The sequence below is a fragment of the Chelonia mydas genome, chromosome 25, assembly GCF_015237465.2.
Source record: "Chelonia mydas isolate rCheMyd1 chromosome 25, rCheMyd1.pri.v2, whole genome shotgun sequence".
Lineage (NCBI taxonomy): Eukaryota > Metazoa > Chordata > Testudines > Cheloniidae > Chelonia > Chelonia mydas.
Window position 1 is genome coordinate 10,312,003 of NC_057858.1, and position 21,876 is coordinate 10,333,878.

At 46.0% G+C, this 21,876-nt stretch overlaps 1 protein-coding gene across 10 annotated transcripts in view; it reads left to right on the forward strand.

The window, feature by feature from the left end:
- Positions 1-18,132, forward strand: part of LOC102944930 (hippocampus abundant transcript 1 protein) — a 28,382-nt gene extending 10,250 nt beyond the window's left edge. The window contains exons 9-14 of one of the 10 annotated variants that reach the window (XR_005223333.2): positions 134-246; positions 605-702; positions 1,465-1,628; positions 1,709-2,001; positions 4,617-4,673; positions 6,371-6,866. Coding sequence is in view for 1 of the 10 variants with exons in the window: in XM_037885486.2 (XP_037741414.1) it covers positions 134-246; positions 605-702; positions 1,465-1,628; positions 1,709-1,918 (585 nt within the window). In the remaining 9 variants the exon portion in view is untranslated. Of the gene's footprint in view, positions 1-133; positions 247-604; positions 703-1,464; positions 1,629-1,708; positions 6,867-17,365 lie in introns of those variants that run through there. The other 9 variants (XR_005223335.2, XR_006287490.1, XR_005223334.2 and 6 more) reach the window with 9 other exon arrangements.
- Positions 18,133-21,876: the final 3,744 nt, after the last annotated feature.

Genomic DNA, 21,876 nt, shown 5'->3' on the forward strand with positions numbered 1-21,876 from the left:
GGACAGCCCAGGGCCTGACAAACCTGACAGTGAGGAGAGTTGCCTCCTCTTTCTTCGTCACTTTCTTGTCCAGTGTAGTTGCTTCCTTTCTCCCCACTGTAGTTTGATAACATAATCTCATTTCTCTTCTCAGACAGTAGTGCTGGGGATTCTCATGCGTTCAATAGGAAATAAAAATACCATCCTCTTGGGCTTAGGCTTCCAGATTCTACAGCTTGCCTGGTACGGCTTTGGATCGCAGCCTTGGTAAGAGTGGGTCTGCATTATTAAATAAACAATTGACACATTTCTCATCCCTCCCCTCTTTAGCCAGTTGCTTGTGCCCAGTGCAGTTGTGCAGTGTTCTCCATTTGGCCACCAGAGGGAGATGTTTGTCTGCTCTTCCAGCCTTAGTTTGCAGTACTCTTTTTTTTGTATGGAAAACTCTCCTCCTTTCTGCTTTATGCGGTGGTTTTCAGCCTGTGGTCCACAGGCCCCTGGGGGGTCTGCAGACTTGTCTAAGATTTCCAAAAGGCATTGCACCTCCATTTGAAATTTTTTAGAGATCCGCAAATGAAAAAAGGTTAAACTGCATTTAATGGGCTGATTTCTCTTTCTCTTGTAGGATGATGTGGGCAGCAGGAGCTGTGGCTGCCATGTCCAGTATCACTTTCCCAGCCATCAGTGCCATGGTGTCCAGGAACGCAGATCCAGACCAGCAGGGTACGTCACACTTGATTAAAATTCATCCAGCAGTTATCCTGACAAGTTTTCTACTACTTTTACATGGGTAGGGAGAGAGCGCTACTGATACTGTAGGGAGGATAGGTATTTCTTTAACCTTTTGAAATCCAGTGAAAATCTGGACACACTGTGCAGCATCTCTGTATGGCTTCAAAGCTGTATGCCAACCACCCTCCATGTTAATTCTCTGGTGTGTACAGCCCGAGTACTCTTAATGGGTACCTGTATGCACAAAAGAATATAGGATTGAGAATCTAGTTTATTAGGTGTACTAGTTTCTAGGAACTAATTTACACCATCAGCCTATCAAGACTGGTATCTGCCTTTTTAACAATACCTGATCCTTGAGGAAGGGTCTCATAAAACACCCCATAGTGCTTTTGTGCAACATTGAACTACTACTCATTTGAGATAGGGAGGAAGTTCCTACTTGACCATCCACCTACCTTGAGTTTGTTCCCTGAATCCTGAGGTTAGATTGCCTCTAATTCAACCTCCTGTGTTCATCAGTAAGTTGTGGCATGACTTGCCTGTGCCCATGCTCTGGGAAATGGCAAGCTCACTGTTAATGTGTGTGTAGGGAGGTACAGCTATCTAGGAGCTGAGATCTGTCAAGACAGTCATTGGTTTACATTTGTTCTGGATGTGGACTTAATCCTGTTCTTGTGCAGCACAGATGTCTTGCCTCTCCTTTAGAAAGCGGGAGGCTTATGACTTCCCGATCTTTACTTTTTCTCTCAGGTGTGGTTCAGGGGATGATCACTGGAATTCGGGGACTCTGTAATGGGCTGGGGCCAGCTCTCTATGGCTTCGTCTTTTACCTGTTCCATGTGGAATTGAATGAAATGGCTGAAGTGGAAACCATGGGAAAGGCCACGAAGGTCATGGTCAACCCTACTGATGAGGTATCCTATCCAGTTTCATCACTAGCTTTGACTGTCTTCCCACTTCACTGCATTAATCATTCCTGTACTTTGCTTTACAGAGTAGCATTATCCCGGGGCCCCCTTTCCTCTTTGGAGCATGCTCGGTCCTGCTGTCGCTCCTAGTGGCCTTGTTCATTCCGGAACACAATCTTGCATTGAGATCGGGCAGCCATAAGAAACACAGCAATGGAGCCCAGACCCACACCCACAGCCCACAGTCTGGAGGATCAGATGGCAAGGAGCCCCTGCTGGAGGACAGTAGTGTATGAGGGGAGAACTTGAATCTCTTGCTTTTCAACTCCAAGCCAAGGATGGACTGTACCAACTGGAGTTGGGGTGAGAGTCAGGGGAGGTAATGGACTGTACCACTAACAGCTAATGAGGGAGGGAAAAACTGTCCTTCAAAGCCAAATACATCCAGCTGGTGCAAAAAATGAGATTGTACCATCTGGTGGTGAAGGAAGAAGTTCGACTGCACCATGTGAAGGGATAGTTCTTAAGGAAAACCTGCTTTTGTATGTGAATGGTGAACTTCACAGTGTCGCCTGCCATATATTCACCTTGCCAATGAGAGTGAGGAGCCAGAATTCTTTCCCTGCTCTTTAATATAAACTAAATGATCTGACAGCGAGAGAAAACCAAGGCTTCAGTTACATGTCCCTTCCCCCAATATAATCAGTACTAGCCTCTGGCCCATTCTGCTTGATGGGCTAGCCTACTTCAGGCTGAGGACTGGGGGAGCATAGAAATCACAGTCCAAGCCTCCATCCCCAGCTCATGCTGAGAGTACAAGATGGTCTGATACACTAAATACAGAGCGATGTATGTGTAGAATAGACCAGTCAGTCTCCAGCTGAGTAGATCTTTACTTCTTGAGGATTTGATGAATTTGCCAATTCCAGCCCATGTGATAAATTCAGACCAAAAAGAAATTCTATTTCAGTAATGTTCTGAAAGAGGTGACAAAGGCAGGAAGTAAAGGTACAGCTGTCACTGCCCTTAGCTCACTTGGGAGTGAGTGACTGGGTGGTGAAAAGGCAGTCGTGAGTTACAGATTTCTTGTTTTGGAACAACTACACAGTTACTTAAATGTAGCATTTTGTCTGCGCTTCCGTCTTCTGGAAGTGGATTGAGTGGTTCAAAAATTCTTTCGTGGAACTGGAACATTAGGAAACACGCTTCTCAGAGAGTTCGGAGAAATGGCTTAATTCATGTTACGCACTTTTATAAAGCATATTCCTTCCCCCAAACTGCTGCTATCTGATATAGGAAACACCTGATGATGGCTCTCTGGGAGTTACAGCTCATATGGGGCTGCAGTCATTCTGCTCAGTCCATCAGTCTGAAAGGCTGCAGCACAAAATTTACATTATAACTGAATATATAGATTTGAATTCCACTTGGCATTTCTGAACCTCCTGCAGGGGACAGCCATCTTGCTGAAAAATGTCTTAGTGACCTCAGCTGTAGGGTTGAGCTCTGCTTAGAATTAGAGCAGCAGAGTAAAGCAAAGGCTCAAAACCTGATGTGGGAAAAGTTAAGAGACGTGCATGTTTGGTGTGTCAGGGATGCTTAGCTATTTACAAATACGTAAAGGGGCATTCAGAGAGGAGAGAAATTAATTATTCTTATCAGTGTGTGGAATCAGAATCCGAAGTAATAGGCTTGAGCAGTTACAGGGAAAGTATAAGTAAAATATTAGGAGAAGCTGTAAGCCAATTGACACACAAGCAGTAGAACTAGTTAAGGGAGCTGTGGATTCATCCACTGGAAATAGTCAAGGCTTGGACTAGAGCAGATGTGATTTCAGTAGCTCTCTCTTGTTATTGGGAAAGTCTTCTGTCCTGTGGTTGTGCTTTGGGTCAGTTTCCTGCTGGCACAGATTTGTGGTAGGTATCTTAACCTCTCAATTCATTGGGAACAGGAAATCACAGCTAACCTGACTGAGCACAGCTGCATAGATGAGCTCCTAGAATGTTAGTGTCACAAATACCCACTTGCAGCAAGGCTCAGGAATGCCGTTGGCTTCTAAATGAATTTTAGAGCTGGTGAGATGCCAGATGGACAGCCCTAGCGACTGAAGTCCTCTAACCACACAACAGGTACGGTACGGGGACCAGCACTGCAAGCTTCCTCATTCCGCCCTGCTAGTATACCTCAACCTGTCCTGGAGGGACTGCTTTGGGGAATGTGGGGAGTTCAGGCTCCAGGGCTCATTCAATTTATAGCCTCTTGTGAGGCTACCAATGTGGGACCAGTTAATGTCAATGTTGTCAGCAGTTTTTGTGATGTGGACAGCCGTCCAGCAGGAAGTGGACTGAGATCTACAAAATGAATTTCATGTAGGCTATTGAATAGCTGATGGGTAGTAACAGCTCACTGTTCCCCTAGATAGAGTTTGAACTATTGACCTAATATCCATTCACCCAGTCCCCTGAGTCAGCCAGTTATAAGAAACGGTAATATTAATTAAAACAAATATAATTCATGATTTAACAATTTAGAAACAATCTTTATCACCCAAGGCCCCAATCCTGTAGTTGGATCCATCGTCTTATGCTTCTGCAAAGGCCAGGGAACTTCAGGGGAACAGTATGTGAGTGCAAGAGTTTGCCTGCATGGATCCGATTGCAGGGTTAGGGAATAAGTTAGCAGAAAGCGTCACTGAACACAGTAGCTCCAGTTTTCTCAAGGCTTGTCCTTGATCGTTATCAGGAACATCTGGTATTGTCCATGCACAGCAAAACCAGATCCTAAAGGAAATCACGTTTAAATTCCTTTTCCCCGTCCAAAAATCCTTGCTCTGTAGAATAGTATACCTACTACAGGGTTGTTTTTTGTGTGTGGTTTTTGTGTTTTGTGGTTTTTTTAAAAGCCATTTTGTGAGTACAACAAAGTAAAACTGCCAATTCTTACTCTTACGTTTTGTATTAAAATTGGCTGATGTGCTTTTCTCCTTCCCCCCAGCCATGAAAGTAATAAATACAATTACCCTGGTCACACTGAGGCAATCAGAACTGCAAGGTAAAATATAACTGAAACACCACAAAATAGACTGTAAACTTAATATATAATATATTATAAATTATATATATTTTTTAAAAAAATCCTTCCCTTTATTTAATACCTTAGCTTATTAAAACTGACATGTTCTGAATCTAATTTCCTTTTCACCCCTGATGCTGCCTGTGGCTTTCTATTGGTCCTTCACCCTGCTTGGATAGGGAAACTAGTCTGGTTAGTTTCACTTCTTGGTCCTTAGTAGCACAATGTTGTGATGTTTGGCATTTCCAGCACGGCTGCAAAGCACTTAAATTCCTCCAAAATCTATTCTGACAAACTCAATACAACAGTTTTTATAATAGATTATGTAACACCACATAATCCTAAATCTTAGGCCCAAATGACATGTTACTCTAAGTAAAATAACTAAACTATATTTCTTGGCTAAGGCTGTCTGTTTACAAGCAAATCCTTGAAGAAACTAGTTTCTAAGGCTTGAACTACACTTGAAAGTCATACCGGTATAATTATGGTCATGAAGGGTGTGACTTTTTTTTCACATATGCAGTTATACCAGTAAAAGCCCTAGTGTGGATGCAGCTATACTAGTATAAAAGTGCTGTACAGTTTAATTATTTCCCTTTTTGTACAGGAAAAACTACTTTCGTATAGTTAAATTGGGTCTTGTCTACACTAGAAAATTGTACTAAGTGGCAATACTGCTGAATTATTCACTCTGGAAGCTTGAATGCAACTTAATGGCAGGGATATTTGCATTCCATGGGAGATTCCACTAATTATCAGTAGTGAAGCGGACAGAGGAATTTGTTTGCAAATCCTTGAAATGACACCTACCTTCTCAGGAAACTGGGGAGGGTCTTCCAACCCCGCCCACAGACTCATTCCCCCTGTACGTGAAGGGGTATGATCCACCATTCTGCCTTTTGACTGAGAAGTATTTTGGCCAGGCCGTAAAGGAGCTAGAATTACAGGACCTGAATGAAGAATGTCATTATTCTGAAGGGCCGATAATTCTGTAGCACTCCCCGTAGAAACTGGAAACATCTGTACAGAACATTCAACTACTGTGGTCAATTTTTGTTACTTTATATGAAAAGCTGCATATTTTTTTAAAGTACCTTTTTTTAAAAACCCCTGCAGCATGATGCCAAACATTGGCTGTCCAACATCAATATTATTTCCCCAAGTTTGTATGCTCAGTATCATAAAACAGATGAGTAGCAGCGATGAAACTCAATTGTGGCTAAAAGCCTTTCACTTCAGTGCCCCCTGCTGGTTGAGGTGAAGATGGCCTTTCCTCTGCAGCTCCAGTGCTGATACAGGAGTTCAAGTTTAAATCTGATCTTGTTGGATTAAAAATGCATTAAAACCCGCACTTTCTCACTCTGCTTTAGTTTTGCAAATTAGAAACAATTCAGTGACAAACTCCTGTTTCGTTCTGTCTTTCTCTGCACCTGGGTGGCTGCAAATGTTCTTGGTGGTCTTTGAATGGTGCAGGCATGTGGAAAGGCTGCAAGTTTTAATGAAGAATGGCAGCAATGCCCCTCTTTTTAAATTAATGGAGTTTGCTCTTTGTGACGTTGATTTGTGTTCTTAGCTTATGATGAAATGTATTTAGTTTATTTCAATTGTGTTTAGAACTGGCTGATCTTTCCCACTGATGGGTTATTTATTAAACTGCTACTTTCCTGTTGCAGTAAAATCCTCTTTGCGATCTCACTCTTCTCCTAAACCATGTGCAACGAGATGGCCTTTGCAAGTCTGTGCCTGTGATGCTTGAAGGGAATCTTTGCAAGGATCCTAAACGTCTCTCGAGCCGTGGGTGAGGTATGCCCTACGGATTAGTCTCCTGACGTCTGGTCTCCAGATCGCTTTTTCTCCCAGCTCTTACCGAAGGCTGGTTGACACACAAACTTGCACCCATTGAACTCTATGAGCTTCCTAAAACAGATTATTTCCCAGCGAGTTTGTGTAGATACTTATTTTAGATAACTGGCTGGTTAGCTTTGATCCTGAAATAAGTGTCCAGACAGACTTGAATCACAATAATTAAAACTGTATTCGTACCTTTTTGCATGTAAATCTGCCCTGAGCTGCCGTCCTCTTGAGTGAATGTGCTCTTTCTTCTACCCATTTCCTACGTCGCCAGGACTGTAGGGAGGCTTAAATAAAAATTGGAAAGTGCTTGTACTATCCTTGGATGAAAGGTGCTACCTTACTCAGTGCAGAAGTACTATTAATCACTAGGATTCACATTACAAGAAACCCCTCTGGGTGTGATACAGCAACAGTAGCCCAGATCCTGTGTGTTGCGTGACCCAGGCATCAGTGCACTAATACTGTGATGGTCAAATGCCCTACCATAACTAGCGTGACTTGTGGATTGTCTTGGATTTGTCTGCATTCAATAAGGATTCTCACATGCTTACCAGGACTCATTGACAGTCAACTATGATCTATATACAAGCATCCATCATTCCTGCCTTTGCATACACTAGATCCACCTACCACTAGCTTGTTTTTGGGACCAGGTGGTCAACACACATGACATAACCAGCTTTCCAATCTCCCATATTCTGTTCGTTTCCAGGCAGGCTTAATTTAGATCCCTTCAAAGAATTTTTTTTTTTTCCAGAATAGTTGCAAACAATATAATCATGAGAAATAGAAACAGATGTAACAGATGCTCTTACATGGAATCTGTGATTTATGACTAGAGTTGTCTAATGGGCTGGAGAGGGAGGTCACCTTTTACAGGATGCACTGCTATTTGCACTTGTTTGGACCAATCGTCTGGAATTACTTTGCAGTACCCACAGAGTGAGAACCAGATGCTTCACGTGAATCTGATTGGACTGGGGAAACCCCCCTTCACACAAATGGCAGTCCAGAGAGTTTGGACTGGGATTTCAAAACATCATGAGGTATTTGGGTACCTAAATCCCTTTGACTTCATGGGAGTTTGGTACCTGACTTCCTTATTTTCCTGTGAAAATTCTGACCTTAACCGAAAGGCTTCCACCCTTTTACCCTTCTTGTTGAAAATGGCAGGTTGCCTTCCCTTGACCCAAAATCTGTTTTCATAGGGGTGGCTCAGTGGTGGGCTGATATGCTGCCAGATGGCCCCCTTTTGTGAGTAGATCCTTGCTCATTCCTGGACAGGAACGGCTTGTCTTTGCTAGAACACTGCTTTGAGTTAGAGCCCTTCTGTAAGGAGTTGTGTTAACATGACGTCGTGCTCGCTGCAAAATCCCAGTCAATAAGATCTGTTAATATAACCCCTCAAGGTAGAGTTCTAACTCCCAAGTAATTCAGTAGTGAGGATGAGACCTAAGGGCTGGTAGTTTGGCAGAGGCAATGGGGTGAGAGACATAGGACCTTATGTTGTCTAGCCTCTTATTTGGCTGACATAAGAGCTACAGGGATGGATGCTGGAGGGCAGGTTGGTTAGTCTGCCTCCGGGCTTAAGGGAGGCAATGGTTACAGAAGTTAAAAGGAAGTGTGATCAGGCCTGAATGTAACCACGTACAATTATTGGGGAGGGTGAACTTTGTTTCCTCAAGAGGAAACACCTTTCCACCCCCAAATCAAACCTTATTAAGAAAAGCTGGGAGTGGTTTCACATCCAGCAGCCTCATTGTTCTGAAGCTGGAACATTAACAATCCTAACGCCCTTACTGCAACTTCAGCCCTTGTCTTTCCTTCCAGAGGGGATTTACGCAGACCCTTGTCTTTTCTCCGAGCAAGTCTTTTCATATCTGTGCTGTTCCTCAGTGAGGTAGAATTAAAGGAGAAATCAAACCCTTAAATGACCACCATTACAATGGCAACTCTGTGCTGCTTTAGAGAAAGCAGATTCAGTAACATAACAGCGCCTCTTAAAACCCTTTTCTGGCAGAATGTGAGGTGCGGCTGAGTGAGCGCTACCAGGCTGTTTTATGGCAGGAACAGACACATTCTATCCTGGCAGGAAAGCGGGGGGGTCCAGCTCTGTCTAAGCTGAGAACACAAGTCTGTTGCAAAACCAGCATTGAAGCTGTTTTGTCGCTACCAGTAAATGTGTGTGAAATCCCAGGCTGTCTGGAAGACTTAAACTAAAATAACCGTTCATCTCCCCACCTACAGCTGTGCAAGTAGTTCCCCGAGCAATTAGAAAACACAGGTTTGGATGCTCAGCCCAGATTGATCTGTTGGGATAACCTGGTCTAGTAGGTGGCTTCCACTGAAACCAGATACCACATGGCCGTTTCCACTGTCATATTTTCAAGTCTTAGGTTGCTGGGGGAAATAAAAAGCAAAATGGTGGTGGGCAAGGTGGGGGCAATAAACGCAGTACGACCTGAATCCAAAGAAAGGGATGTGAGAACCCCAACAAAAGAAAACGGCATCCAATGGCAAATGGGCCTGAGTACTGAGCAGCCTCAGCCCTGTTTTGGTTTCCAATCAAAGGATCTTGTGATGCTGCTCCCCACAACTTCACTTTTAATCTTGTACCCAGTCTGGCTGTTCCTCATTATTAAGGGGCTGCATGGGAATCGTGAACACCCTTTGCTATTCTGCTGCTAAGCCCTTTTCCATGCAAACCTTCACAAAGAGACTGGCCACAGCTGAGGCAGTAACAGTCCTGCCAGCATTCCAGTCCCTTAGGGACAGTCAACACCCCAATGTCTTCTGAGCATCACAGACTGCAATCTAACCTCTTCACTGTGTGGATTTGCCTGTCTTCCCGTCTGGATTGTCTTGAGTTTTGTTTCCCGCAAGAGCCCTTCTGCTCCGGACTGTTGGGAAGAAGAGTGTTATCGGTTTCCAAGAAAAGAAGCTTTGAACAGAATTTTTTTTTTTTTTTTAATCGCCACTCCCTTGGTTCTAACCCAAAGAGTCTCTTGCTCCTTGGAGGCTATATCGGTAGTGCCTGACTCTCTCCTGACCGTCACCCTCCTTGTAAGCTCCCTCTTTCTCCTCTGTGCCCTCTTCTGCTCCCCTGATACCCACACGCTACCCTTTGTGGCATGGAGATCACTAATCCCCCTGCTCCCCTGGATTAGATTGCAAGAGCACAAGCAACTCTGCTTGCTTCTGTGTGATGCTCTGCATTTAGCTGAACAACCGCTGAATCACAGGGCCGTAGCAGGGACTCCATAATTGCATAATATCTCGGCATGGGGGAGCTTTGGGAAGGAGCATTGTGCCAAAGGGTGACCCAGGGCTCTTGGACTGGAAGAGAAATGACAAATATGGGGCTCCTGTACAGCAGACAGGAGGGGAAGTTTAAGACTTTGTCATCTGGGCAAGCAACAAAGAGGCAACGGTCCAGCAGCATTGCATAACATCAAGAACTAAGATACCGGCGTGGAGAAAGGGACCAATACAAGCAGCAGGGTTAAATGACCTCTCACCCCATCCCCCATGGGCTAGCATGGAAGAGGGGAAAGGGAGGTCAGGCTACAGTGCACAGATGAATGTCGAGAGGGGGGCCTATTAATGGCTCTGCCACTGACTCACAGCTTGGACAAGTCACTTCATCTCTTTGCCACTGCTCCTTCCTTGTTCTAGAGGCAGTGATTCCAGCCCGTAATTCTGGAGTTAGCAATTCCCTAGTTCCTTCTGGTAATTCCAGCTCCGTCTAACTTCCCCTCCCTGCCCTTTAAGGGAATCCTAGAATGGAGATTCACGTACCAGGTTTCCTGGAGTCAGTTATCCTTCATTTCAACTACAATATAATTCCCAGATCAGAGAGAAGATACCATTAAGCATTTGAGCTTCTGCATCCCTGAAGTGATGATTAGAAGTTTAAAATACCGTCTGTTCGGTGTTTGTTTGTTTTTTTCATCCTGCTTGATTTTGATTTGTGTTCAAGCTGACATTTCAGCTAATTGGAGCTGCAGGTTTAGGTCGCTGGGTTTCTCTGGAGTTTTGGGACTCCACATACGCAGCACAGGCCAGCTGGGGCACTGAGCTGCGCTCTTACAGACTGTTTCTCCTGCTCTTGTGGCGGGTAATCAACAAAGAATGCCCTGGAGTGAGTTGCAGCTTGAGCATCCTCCCTTGTGAATTCCATCTGTGCATGAAACCTGAAGCCATGGATCAGGAGAATTGCAAATGCCCAGTGTGCTTCTAGCTGTTAAACTACTCTCTCTAACCAAGACTTGCAGCTGTTCAAACAAGGTGGTACTTTTAGTTTAGTAGCACCAAGCGTGCTCAGTGGGGTTCAGGGCCACATTGTGCTACAAACACAGAGGAAGAGGTAGCCCATTCCCTGAACCATGTGCAGTTAAGATGACAAACACAGGAAGGACTTGTGGCACCTTAGAGACTAACAAATTAATTTGAGCATAAGCTTTTGTGGGCTAAAACCCACTTCATCAGATGCATGGTTTTTAGCCCACAAAAGCTTATGCTCAAATAAATTTTAGTCTCTAAGGTGCCACACGTACTCCTCGTTCTTTTTGCTGATACAGACTAACACAGCTACCACTCTGAAACATAGGAAGGGTTGTAGAAAGGAGAGATTGAAATATGTGCCCTTGCTATGTACGCTGATTGAGATCCCTAGTTGTCCCTCTGTAAGAAATCAGCCAATAATGGCCAGGCAGGTATCCCAGTAGAAGTGAGACTTTGGGAGTGGTTTTGAAGATGGCAGTTCAGGAAGAGTTTCTCTTGCCCAAGGGGTAGCATGGATGACGTGAGGAAAGCTGACAAACTAGTGAACTATGCTGGTGTCACTAAGCAGAGGGGATGAGCTGATGACTGGATGAGCAGAGGTATGAAGGGCCTTGAAAATGAGGGCAAGCAGCTCGGATATGAAGGGGAGCCAGTGGAGGTATTCAAAGCGGGGCAGCGAGGCTGCCACAGCGCTCTATGGAAGGTGATCTTAGCAGCTGTTTTGCATGGACTGGAAAAGGGTGAAGTGGATGTCAGGCTAACGAAGAGGCGCTTACGGTAATGGGAAGGAGACGATATGAGGCTTGGGTGAGTTGTTTTTTGGAGCGGGGGTTTGACCCTCTAGACTGAAAATTAAAACTGGGTCTCAGGAACGTGAAGGAAGAAAAGGCAGCGACAAAGCTGAGATGTGCTGAGCAAGGGAAAGAGCAGTCAGAAATGGCCTTGAGCTTATAGGCGTGAGTTTCCTCCTCCATCTCCAGTGCTGTGGAGGATATGCCCTGGGTGAGGGCGACAGGCATTCCAAAGGGCTCCGGGCAGCTTCCTGTGTGAGAGAGACTGTGGGGGAGGCAGTGGACAAACCGAACCGCTTTGTAGTTAACAAAACAAATAGGAATCTGTCCATGCAACTCCCAGAAGTAACAGTGGAGAGTCGGGAAATGGATTTGCTAACACAGGACTAAAGGGACCAAAAAACCCCAAAAGCTGTTAATCATTCTGACTGGGGCTGTTCACACACAATCTAATTCCAGGAAGCTTACGTTAGGACTTCCTTTGCCATCAGACAAAAGTAAACTGTCAAAGATCCATTAATCATCCAGTCTTCTGGAGAAAAGAATACGCCATCTACCAGCAGCCCCCTGCATAGAGAGTGCTCTGCTGGGAAGTCACAGGCTCTACACAGACCTCTCCAGTCTCTGTAAGAATATCCAGGGGCCAGGTCTTCCTCTTCTATAGACCTTTGTCATGGGAAACTGGAGAGGCCTCCATAGAGAGCCAAACCAGCTGGTGCCTGTTGCTTCCTGAAGCTGCTGCAGTTCCCAGATAGCCCAGGTCCCACAGTGGGTGAAGCGACCCCCCTGAGTGGGATGTTGGCAGCAGTGATCCCCCTGTGTCTCATTGGAGAGGCAGATTGTTAAGGTAGAAGCAGGAGCTGCGAATATATAGCAGTCACAAGACCAAGCACCAGCACTGAGGCTAGGAACCATCTCTGTGGCATATGTGTGAGAGGATGTCAGGAGAAATTCTTCATAATGTTACCGACTCCATTGCAAGAGACACCCACCTCTTCACCCATCGCATGTTACTGACCTTCACAGAAACCGCCATCTGCTAACCCCTCCTTTGTCCATGATCAGCTACTGTCCTGTGTATAAATACTGTTTGCTTACCTAAGGGGACCTGGCATCCTGTTATGGGTCACCTTCCCTTCCTGCCTTAACGATGTATCTGTGCAGCCTCAGCACTTCTGGAGAGTTGTATCCTCAACTAACGAGACCAGTTCTTCCTCTACATCCCACGGCCGCCACTTAGCCTCTGCAATGGGGAGGTCACCTCCAGGTTCCTTAACTCCTTTCTATAGCCAGACTCTGGGAGGTACAGGAACTGAGCACTCAGGGGAGAAACCCACATTGGTTTGTTTGTGAGATGCATTGACAGACGTTTCAGCTGGTACCTCTCACTGTCATTCAGGCCTAGGCTCCGCCTTTATTGTTCCACCAAAGCCCCCTCACCCTCGCCAGGGTGGGATGCAACCATCATCTTTGGCAGGGGTCAGGAGAGTGTCTCCATGTTGGTATGGCTTTCCTCTCGCAGCTCCCCAGGAATGTCAGCCCCTAGATCAGTGGTTCTCAATCTATTGACCATTGTGGGTTGCATATGCCGCTCTCTGTGTTGTGTGGGCCGTATCCACACTATATATATATATATATATATACACATACATACATACATACACTGCCTGTATGGCCCTGAAGATGTCACGTAGGCCACAGCTGGGTGCTGATTAGGCCATAAGTAGGCCGCAGGTTGGGAACCACTGCCCTAAATGGAACCACTTCCTAGGCTGGAATGGAGTCTTGTTACCAGATTTGCCTGTTACTTTGGGATATGCTCATGTCTTAGGGTTACTCTTCCTGGGTGTGTAGGGGCGGGGTGGGGGAGTCTGTACTTCTATCAATGTCCTGCTTGTGTCACTTGTGTTCTCATACGGAGCTCTACTTCTCCCTGCTGCAAGTTCCCTCCCAATAGAGCTATCCTGCAGGACCTAGATTCCCCAGGGCTGGGTTCTTCCAGCCCCAGAATCAGACAAACGCACATACACGTTAACTGAGCGCATCTGAGAGGAGCGGGTTAACCAGCACTTCCAAGCTGCCACCCTCCTATGTCCCAGGTGCAGCGCATCCCTATCCCCACTTTCATGTTACAATTGTTCTGGTGGTAACCCACTTGATGAGCGTAACCCCCAGGATTTTTGGGTGCTGCAGGGATCTTTAGCTTAGGTATGAGGAGAGTTGCTGCAGAGCGAATGGGGAAGCCAAAAAAACACCAACGGGGGGAGGGGGAGAGACAGAGAAGCAACCAGCTTAACCATGGAAGTTATTTATCGCCAGGTAATAACCATAGGGAAGCCAAACAAAATAGTTATAACATTAAATCTAACTTAAATTTGATTATGTCAGGTTTAGAAAACTCTAACTGCTCACACAAGTCAGGGTCAGAAGGCTACACCTAGAAAGAGAGCTGGGTTCTCACCACTCCATGAAGCTTGAATCATTGGGGGGTCCCAGGTGGTGGTGGTAACTGAGGGTCCGGAGTGCTGGAGACAGGCAGAGCCCCCAGCACAATCCGTCAGGAGAAGATGACATCCCCATGGAACTGATACAGATGTTGGATACACTTACTTGAGCATGGGTAGGGGTTTTTGTAGGGAAAGAACAATGGTTCAAGGGAGAACACTAGCTTTGTTTATAGGTAAACTGATGGCTCAAGGGAGGATACCAAAGTTGTTTTGTTCAGGCTAGACCATGGGAACTGATCATTCCTGGCTATGGGGGGTGTTCCTTGGAGGGAGCTCACAATGCAATTAGGGAGCTTCAGTATTTTGGATACCAGTAATGGATTTATTACTAGAATTGGTCTGATAACTGCTGAGCTGGGTGTGTGCAGGCGGGGGTTCATTAACATTGGGAGCAGAGATCCCCATCATGCACTGCTTCCCTGCTTTTCTGGTCCCAGAGTTCCGTGCGGTTCTTGCCTTGGAGTCTCTGTTCTCCATTCTGTGCGCTAATGGTGATCCCTCCCTGTCCCATCTTCAATGCAAATGAGGCTAGGGGAGCTCCCTTAATCCTGTCACCCGTGTCCAGAGGGGTTTACGTGTCTCCCACGGCCTTTTCTTTGCTTTTTGTAAGTCTTTCTTCTGATGGGTTTTGGTTCAAGCAGAGGCTGGGGGGGAAGGTCTTTTGTGAGTCAGACAGGCTGGGTACTGTGCCCTGTTTCCCCAAGAACACAGAGCTGACAGGTAACAGTCTCCCTGTTCATTCTGATCTGTATACAGTGGTGGTCAAGCCGTGTTGGTCCCAGAATATTAGAGACACAAGGTGGGTGAGGTAATACGTTCTGTGGGTGAAAAAGACAAGTTTTCAAGGGTACACAGATCTCTTTTTCAGTAGCTCGGTGTGAGCTCAAAAGCTTGTCTCACCAACAGAAGTGGATCCAATAAAAGATATTCCCTCCCCTGACTTGTCATTCTGATCTGTGTCAATTAAGTCCAACCCTGGCCTGGAACCTTCCCACCTCTGCTTGACGTGAGCTGTAGGCTTCCCTTTGCTGTTCCTTTCCTTGGAGAAATTCACTAAAGGATCCTGGTCCTTTCTTTCTGCTAAACAGGTACCAGGAACTTCCCCATCATCCTCTTAATTCTTCAGCGTCAGGAAGAGGATCCTTTTTGGGGGTGATAATGGAGATGATCATTATCTCCCTCCTGGGACTGTTGTAAGACTTACAAGACACATAGGTGTACCCTATGAATCCCGCTGTAGTTACTGGCTGTAACTACAATTGTTACCAGGCCAAACAAACTCACTACACCTAACATGCTGTTATAATGTTTATCCAAAGAGTGTCTTGTAAGGTATCATATGAAAGTTGGTGACCTCTGGTCATTGATATTCTTGGGTGATGTATGCATGGTTAGCGTCTAAAGAGTTTTATGTAGGTGTGCTCAAAATATTCCTAAAATATGTTTAGACCAAGTAATCCATGTAAAACTAATAACCAGGTTTCTCCTAGACAAAGCCATGTATATTAGATGGTCTGCAGGGGTCCAGCTTTGTAAACCAGAGACTGTGGCTTATACATGTGGTAAACAGCTTGATCACTCTGACAGACAAAGGGCAAAACAGCATGGGTTGATTACAGACAAAAGACAATGAAAGTACATTTGCATATAAGGTAAACAGAGTGATCAAAGCAGCAGGAAGAAGCCCCCAGCATGCTAGAAAACAAACAGCAGGATCAGAGTCTGAGGCCCCAGGGGTCATCCTGACTCTGGGGACAAAACAATGAGTCTGGGGAAATATAAGGAGAAGCTAAAAGCCATTTTGGCATCCCTCACTCAGGGGACAAAATGGTCAGCACCCTCTGATTCTAAGAATGGGAGAACCTCCTGCCTGCTGGGCTGGAGATGTAAGTGAGAGATGTGTAGGCAAAGATCTTAGCTTGCTAGAGCTAAGCTTTCGCCGCTAGAAATTGCAGTTATACTTGTTTGATTTGTAACTATTTTCTGTTTCTGTTATCTCTGTGTAGCATCACTTAAATCTGTTTTTATTAGCGGATTTATTCTTGTTTTATTATAAATTCCTCTCAGTGCTGCTCTACTAAAGGCAGGTGAGTGTCCTCAGTTGAACCAACAGGCTGGTTTGCATTCCGTCTCTTTGGAGACCACAGCATTGATAATTTCGGAACGTGTCCAGTGCTAGGGACTGACAGCTGAAGAGGAACGCTCTTCCAGGGGGTTCTGGGACCGGTGCTAACTGAATGTTACCTGCAAGGCAAGGGTTGGACTGGCAGAGTCTCAAGGCGTTCACTGGTTAGGCTGACAGATTAGCATGGCAGGGAGCTGACGCACAATTCAAGCTCCAGCAAAGCTCCCTCTTGCTGAGGAGTAAGGCAATGGCTTATGGTTCTGGGTGCCCCGAGAGCGTGTCACAACAGGTACCAAGGCCCGGAACCTCTTACTCGATTTAGCTTCCTCCTCTGCCTAACTGCGACGGTCGGTTAGGATTTTGGGGTGGGTACTGTGAGCTTTTAGGGAATCTCATAACCTGGTCCAAATCCTGAGTGTGCATGCAGTGGGATAAAAGTGAGCTTTGGTCAGTGTGATTTACACGCACACCCCGCCCAAGCCTTCAGGTCAGATCTGTAAGTTGCTCTGAAGGGGCGATAGACATGAGCACACTGTTGTTGCTGGGAAACACCTCTGGCTCTGTTTTTGATCTCTGGCCCGTCTGCTCTGCACCATTCTTTGTTTCCCAGCTCTCCTTTCTGGAAGCGCTTTGTGATAAAGCTGCATTGTGCCACCGCTAATCAAAGCCAGATCCATGGGCTGCCTCTCCCGGGCAGAGGACACTCAGGGTGGGGTCCGTTAAACCACCACGCGCCATCTAAACAGAACTGGGTTTGTCGTGAGATCGAAGACCATTGTCTAAAGCAGACGATTTTCCCCCAGAGACAATTGCGTCTTTGGTAAAAGCTTCCATAGGCTTCTTTTGAAGTTCCTGTGCTGTAAACCGAGCCAAGTTCCCGTTGGATTATGGAAGGCGGGTAGAATTTCAGTCACGATCCAGGGGTCAGCAAGGAGGCAGGAGCGGGGAATACCGGGTGGCCCCTGAAGGACGGTCTGGACAGCCAGTTAGGATCTTACAGGCGTGATCCTGAAGGCCATGTGGGGAAAGCTCTCTGAGTCCCGCAGTGGCCATAGCTGGGAATTGCACTTTTATCACACTGAATAACTATTTCTCTCACCTACACAGGGTCCTCATCAGCCTACGTCTGTCATGTATTTATCCTCCCACCACCCCTGTGGGATTGGGGATTTTACAGAGGGGGAATTGAGGCACAGAGAGAGGAGGTAACTCACCCAAGAAGACTGTGGCAGACAGGGTCTCCCGAAGCCCGTGCTAATGCCCAAACCTCTGAACACCCTTCCAATGAACGTGAGCTTGGACAGGGCAAATTGTAGCGCTAAGGGCTTGCTGGTGAGCTGAACACCCCTGCAGGGCCCTGAGATATCTGCCAGGGAACTAGATTTGAGGAGCTGGCCGTTTAGTGGACCCAGGCCCCATTCAGCCTTATCTCCCCCTGGCCATGAGCAACTCCTTGAAGAAACCTCATGTACCAAGAGTGTTGGAGCAAAGGGTGCTCTCCTTTGACTATCCATTCCACATCTCTGGGTGAAGATCAAAGGGGAAAGAAACGGGGATCTTGTGATAGGGGGGTCTACTATAGACCACCAAATCAGGAGGGCAGAGATGGATGAGGCATTTCTGGAACAAATAACAGAAATATCCCAAAGCCTGGTAGCAATGGGGGACATTAACCACCCAGACAGCTCTTGGAAAAGGTAACAGAGCAAAACACAAAATCTCTAATAACTGCTTCTTTCAGAAGGTGGAGGAAGGAACTGGAGGACAGAAATTTTAGACTTGATTCTCACGCAGGAGTTTGTTCATCTGAAGGTCAGAAACAGTTTGGGTGAATGCGATCATGAAATGATCGATTACTCAATTCTCAGGAGAGGAAGTTCTCAAGTTGCAGTGTGGGAGATTTAGGTTGGATATTAGGAAAAACTTTTTCACTAGGAGGGTGGTGAAGCACTGGAATGCGTTACCTAGGGAGGTGGTGGAATCTCCTTCCTTAAAAGTTTTTAAGGTCAGGCTTGACAAAGCCCTGGCTGGGATGATTTAATTGGGGATCGGTCCTGCTTTGAGTAGGGGGTTGGACTAGATGACCTCCTGAGGTCCCTTCCAACCCTGATATTCTATGATTCTATGAAGGAGTGAGAGCAGCAGAATAAAAACAATGGACTTCAGAAAAGCAGAATTGGTACATTTTCTTCCCATGGGCCCTACCTAAGGGATAAAGGAGTTCAGGAGAGCTGGCAGTTTCTCGAAGAGACAATATTAAAAGTGCAACAGCAAACTATCCCGCTGCAAAGGAAAGATCAGAATAGTAAAGGACTCATCTGGCTCCATCAGGAGCTCTTTAATAACCTGGAAATCAAAAAGGAATCCTACAAAAAGTGGAAACATGGACGAATTGCTAAGGAGGAGTACAAAAGCGTAGCACAAGCATGTAGGAACAAAATCAGAAAGGCTAAGGCACAAAATGAGTTACACCTAGCAAGGGACATAAAAGGTAACAAGAAGAGGGTCTTTAACTACATTAGGGGCATAAGAAAGACAAAGGAAAGTGTAGGTCCTCCTCTTATCAAGGAAGGAGATCTAATAATGGACAACATCAAGAAGGCTGAGATGTTTAATGCCTATTTTGCTTCAGTTTTCACTAAAAAGATAAATGGCGACCAGATACTTAACACAATTAATATTAACGACAAGGGAAAAGGAACACAAGCCCGTTGTGCCCGGCGCTGTACAAGGAGAACAAAAAGGGAGTCCCTGCCGTTAAGAAGAAAGACAGATGAAAACTGCTGGCTCTTAGGGAAGGCCTGAGCTTCTGGCATGCTGATCTGAGCTATTTCTTCCATAGATCTTCAAATAAAAACACAATTTTTGATCTAAATTAGAATCCTGGTTGGCCTCCGTTCTTCTTCCCGGCAAAGCGGTAAGGAGTCCCACACCAAGGGTGCCCACACCACACTTGTGTAGTGCCAATGACCACAAGCAATGAGGGCCTTGGTTAAAAGGCAGCACTGGCTCAGGATAAAGAGCACTCTGGAGCATTGCGGTCGTTTCCTGGGTGTAAATGAAAACGTTGTTAATGGGATTACATTATCGCTGGCTGCGAATATTAAAAGTCATGAGTCTGGAACCAAAAAAACCATGAGAGTGGCTTAAAAAATAAATGTGAGGGTATTTTTATTTGCCCTCTAGTTTCTGAGCCTTTAGGTCACACTCAGATCACGTCTTCAAGCTTTTGTCCGCAACCCTGAGATCTAGAAACTCAACGATTTATTATGATGGTTCAGACCCTATCATGACTCCAGGAATTGGGGTTTTACGTAAAAAAGCCAAATATTGCAAGACTTGTGATTAAACCCATGAGAGTTGGCAACCCTGGAACAATAGATTGGCTGAAAGTAGCTCCCACTTCAGAAGGTCTGGGGGACCTTTAAGGTGCATCGGAATCTTGTGAGCACCCCTGCTTCCAGTTCTGGGCCCATTTAAAACTAGAACGAGCAAAGATGGTGAAAGACAGAACGTCAGGTTGGCCGGGGAGACGGACTTGATGGGACCTACCAGACCTTTGGACTCTTGTTTTCAGCCTAAGAGGAAGAGATCTTTCTGAATCGGGCCTGTAGGCCCGTCCCTCACAATGCTGCTCTGTGGGAGTGAATCTTCAGGTTCGCTTGATGATTTCTGCATCAGTTGGACGGTACAGCCTCCCTACAAATATTAATCCTTCCTCTGTGTTTAGAATTCTTCTGTAGGTCACAAAGACCAGTTAGTTATTTGACAGACGGGGACACACAGGCACGGGAAAGGGAACGTGATTGGCCTACGGTCACGCAGCACATCCGTGAAAGAGCTGGGAATGGAACTCAGGTGTCCTTGCTCCTACTCTGGTGCCCTAGCCGCAGGACCAGCCCCCATAAGAACTATTATTTAATTTGACTCTCACCGCTGTTCTGTGCTAGTAGCTTCTCTGTCAGGATTTAGATGGATGCCAGGAGCAGGAGCAGGAGGCGCTGGCTTGCATTGGGGGAGGGTGTGACCGTCTGAAGGTGCCAAGAGCAGCTCCTTAATTTAAGGCTGCATCAAGCAGATTACTTTACTTTCGTGGAACCTTATCTCTGACCCCCAGTTTTCTTCATATAAAAAATTACAGTGTTGCAGGGCCTAGGCAGTCTCAGAACCTGCTCTGTGAAACTGACAAGGAAACATTTGCTGGGAACCGGGACCTTATTTGGAAGACTTTGCAGATCACATTCTTCCCAGGGTCTGGGACAAGCTGGTACAAGTTAACTCTGGAGAACATAGGGAGGGTAGCTGTGTAAACTCCCACTGACTGAACTGCTCTTTGCCTTGCTGCTTTAACCCTTGCTGAGCCACAGGACTCAAACCCCAGCTTGTTACTGGCAGATGCTTTTTGAGTGCCACTTAAAATGCACGCTCTCTTGCAAAGAGTTAACACGTGGCCTTGTGCTTCCTCCTAGGCATATCTGGCTCTCCTTCCCTTCCTGGCTAATACCCGTTCTCTGAAGCCCCCCGATTTCACTCCTTTCACCTGGTCCTCCTCACTTGGTGAGAAATTCTATCCTCACTGAAGGCCATGGCAAAACCCCTATTGACTTCAGTGGAGCCAGGCTTCCATCCCTGGGCTCTCCCTTCCATCTCTTTACTGCGGGGATAGGATTGGCTGGGGGAGATTCTGGGTCTCCCTTTCTTATGTTGCTGAGAATTGATTGAAAACCGGAAAAGCAACCAGTCTGTTTCCTGCTGTCCCCTGGCACTCCTGGAACAACGGGGGCGCTTCTGAGTCCTTGGAGGATCTCTTCCCCAGACACATCACCTGGGCTCAGAACTGGGAGCAACCGTGAACATGGCTTCCAGATACTGAGACAAAGGGGTTTCATCCCCCAGGGTCTTGGGCTGAATTCCTACATCCTGCCTCCCCAAACACCTCCTGCAGAAGGAGCTTACGGGTGACCTGCTGTCCCTTGTTTTAAGGGCTCACCCCTTATCCCATTGATTTGTAATGAGCTGGACGTGTTCTCTACAGTCTGTCCATAACTGGTTTATGCAGTACTGATGTATTCTTCCCCAGAGGTATCTGCATTTCAGGGCTGGGCAAAGCAATTCCTGGGTGTACCGTCTGTAACCCGTTTATGAGCGCCCATGGCTCTTTGGGTGGCTGGGTTTCAATAAATGTCTGGTTTCAGAGTAACAGCCGTGTTAGTCTGTATTCGCAAAAAGAAAAGGAGTACTTGTGGCACCTTAGAGACTAACCAATTTATTTGAGCATAAGCTTTCGTGAGCTACAGCATCCGATGAAGTGAGCTGTAGCTCACGAAAGCTTATGCTCAAATAAATTGGTTAGTCTCTAAGGTGCCACAAGTACTCCTTTTCTTTTTGCGAATAAATGTCTGGTTATTGATTATAGGTACACCTCAGCGTCACTGAAGTCTTGAGGATCCCAGTGCTCTTGTGAAATTGAGGTAGGTGGGGGAAAGGGGACTGTCTGCTTTTTGGACACACGAGCATTTCATATCAGAGAATTTATTAATAATTCTGAGGGCTTTTCATCTATAGATTTCAAAGAGCTTTACCATTGTCCCCATTTTACAGATGGAGAAACTGAGGCA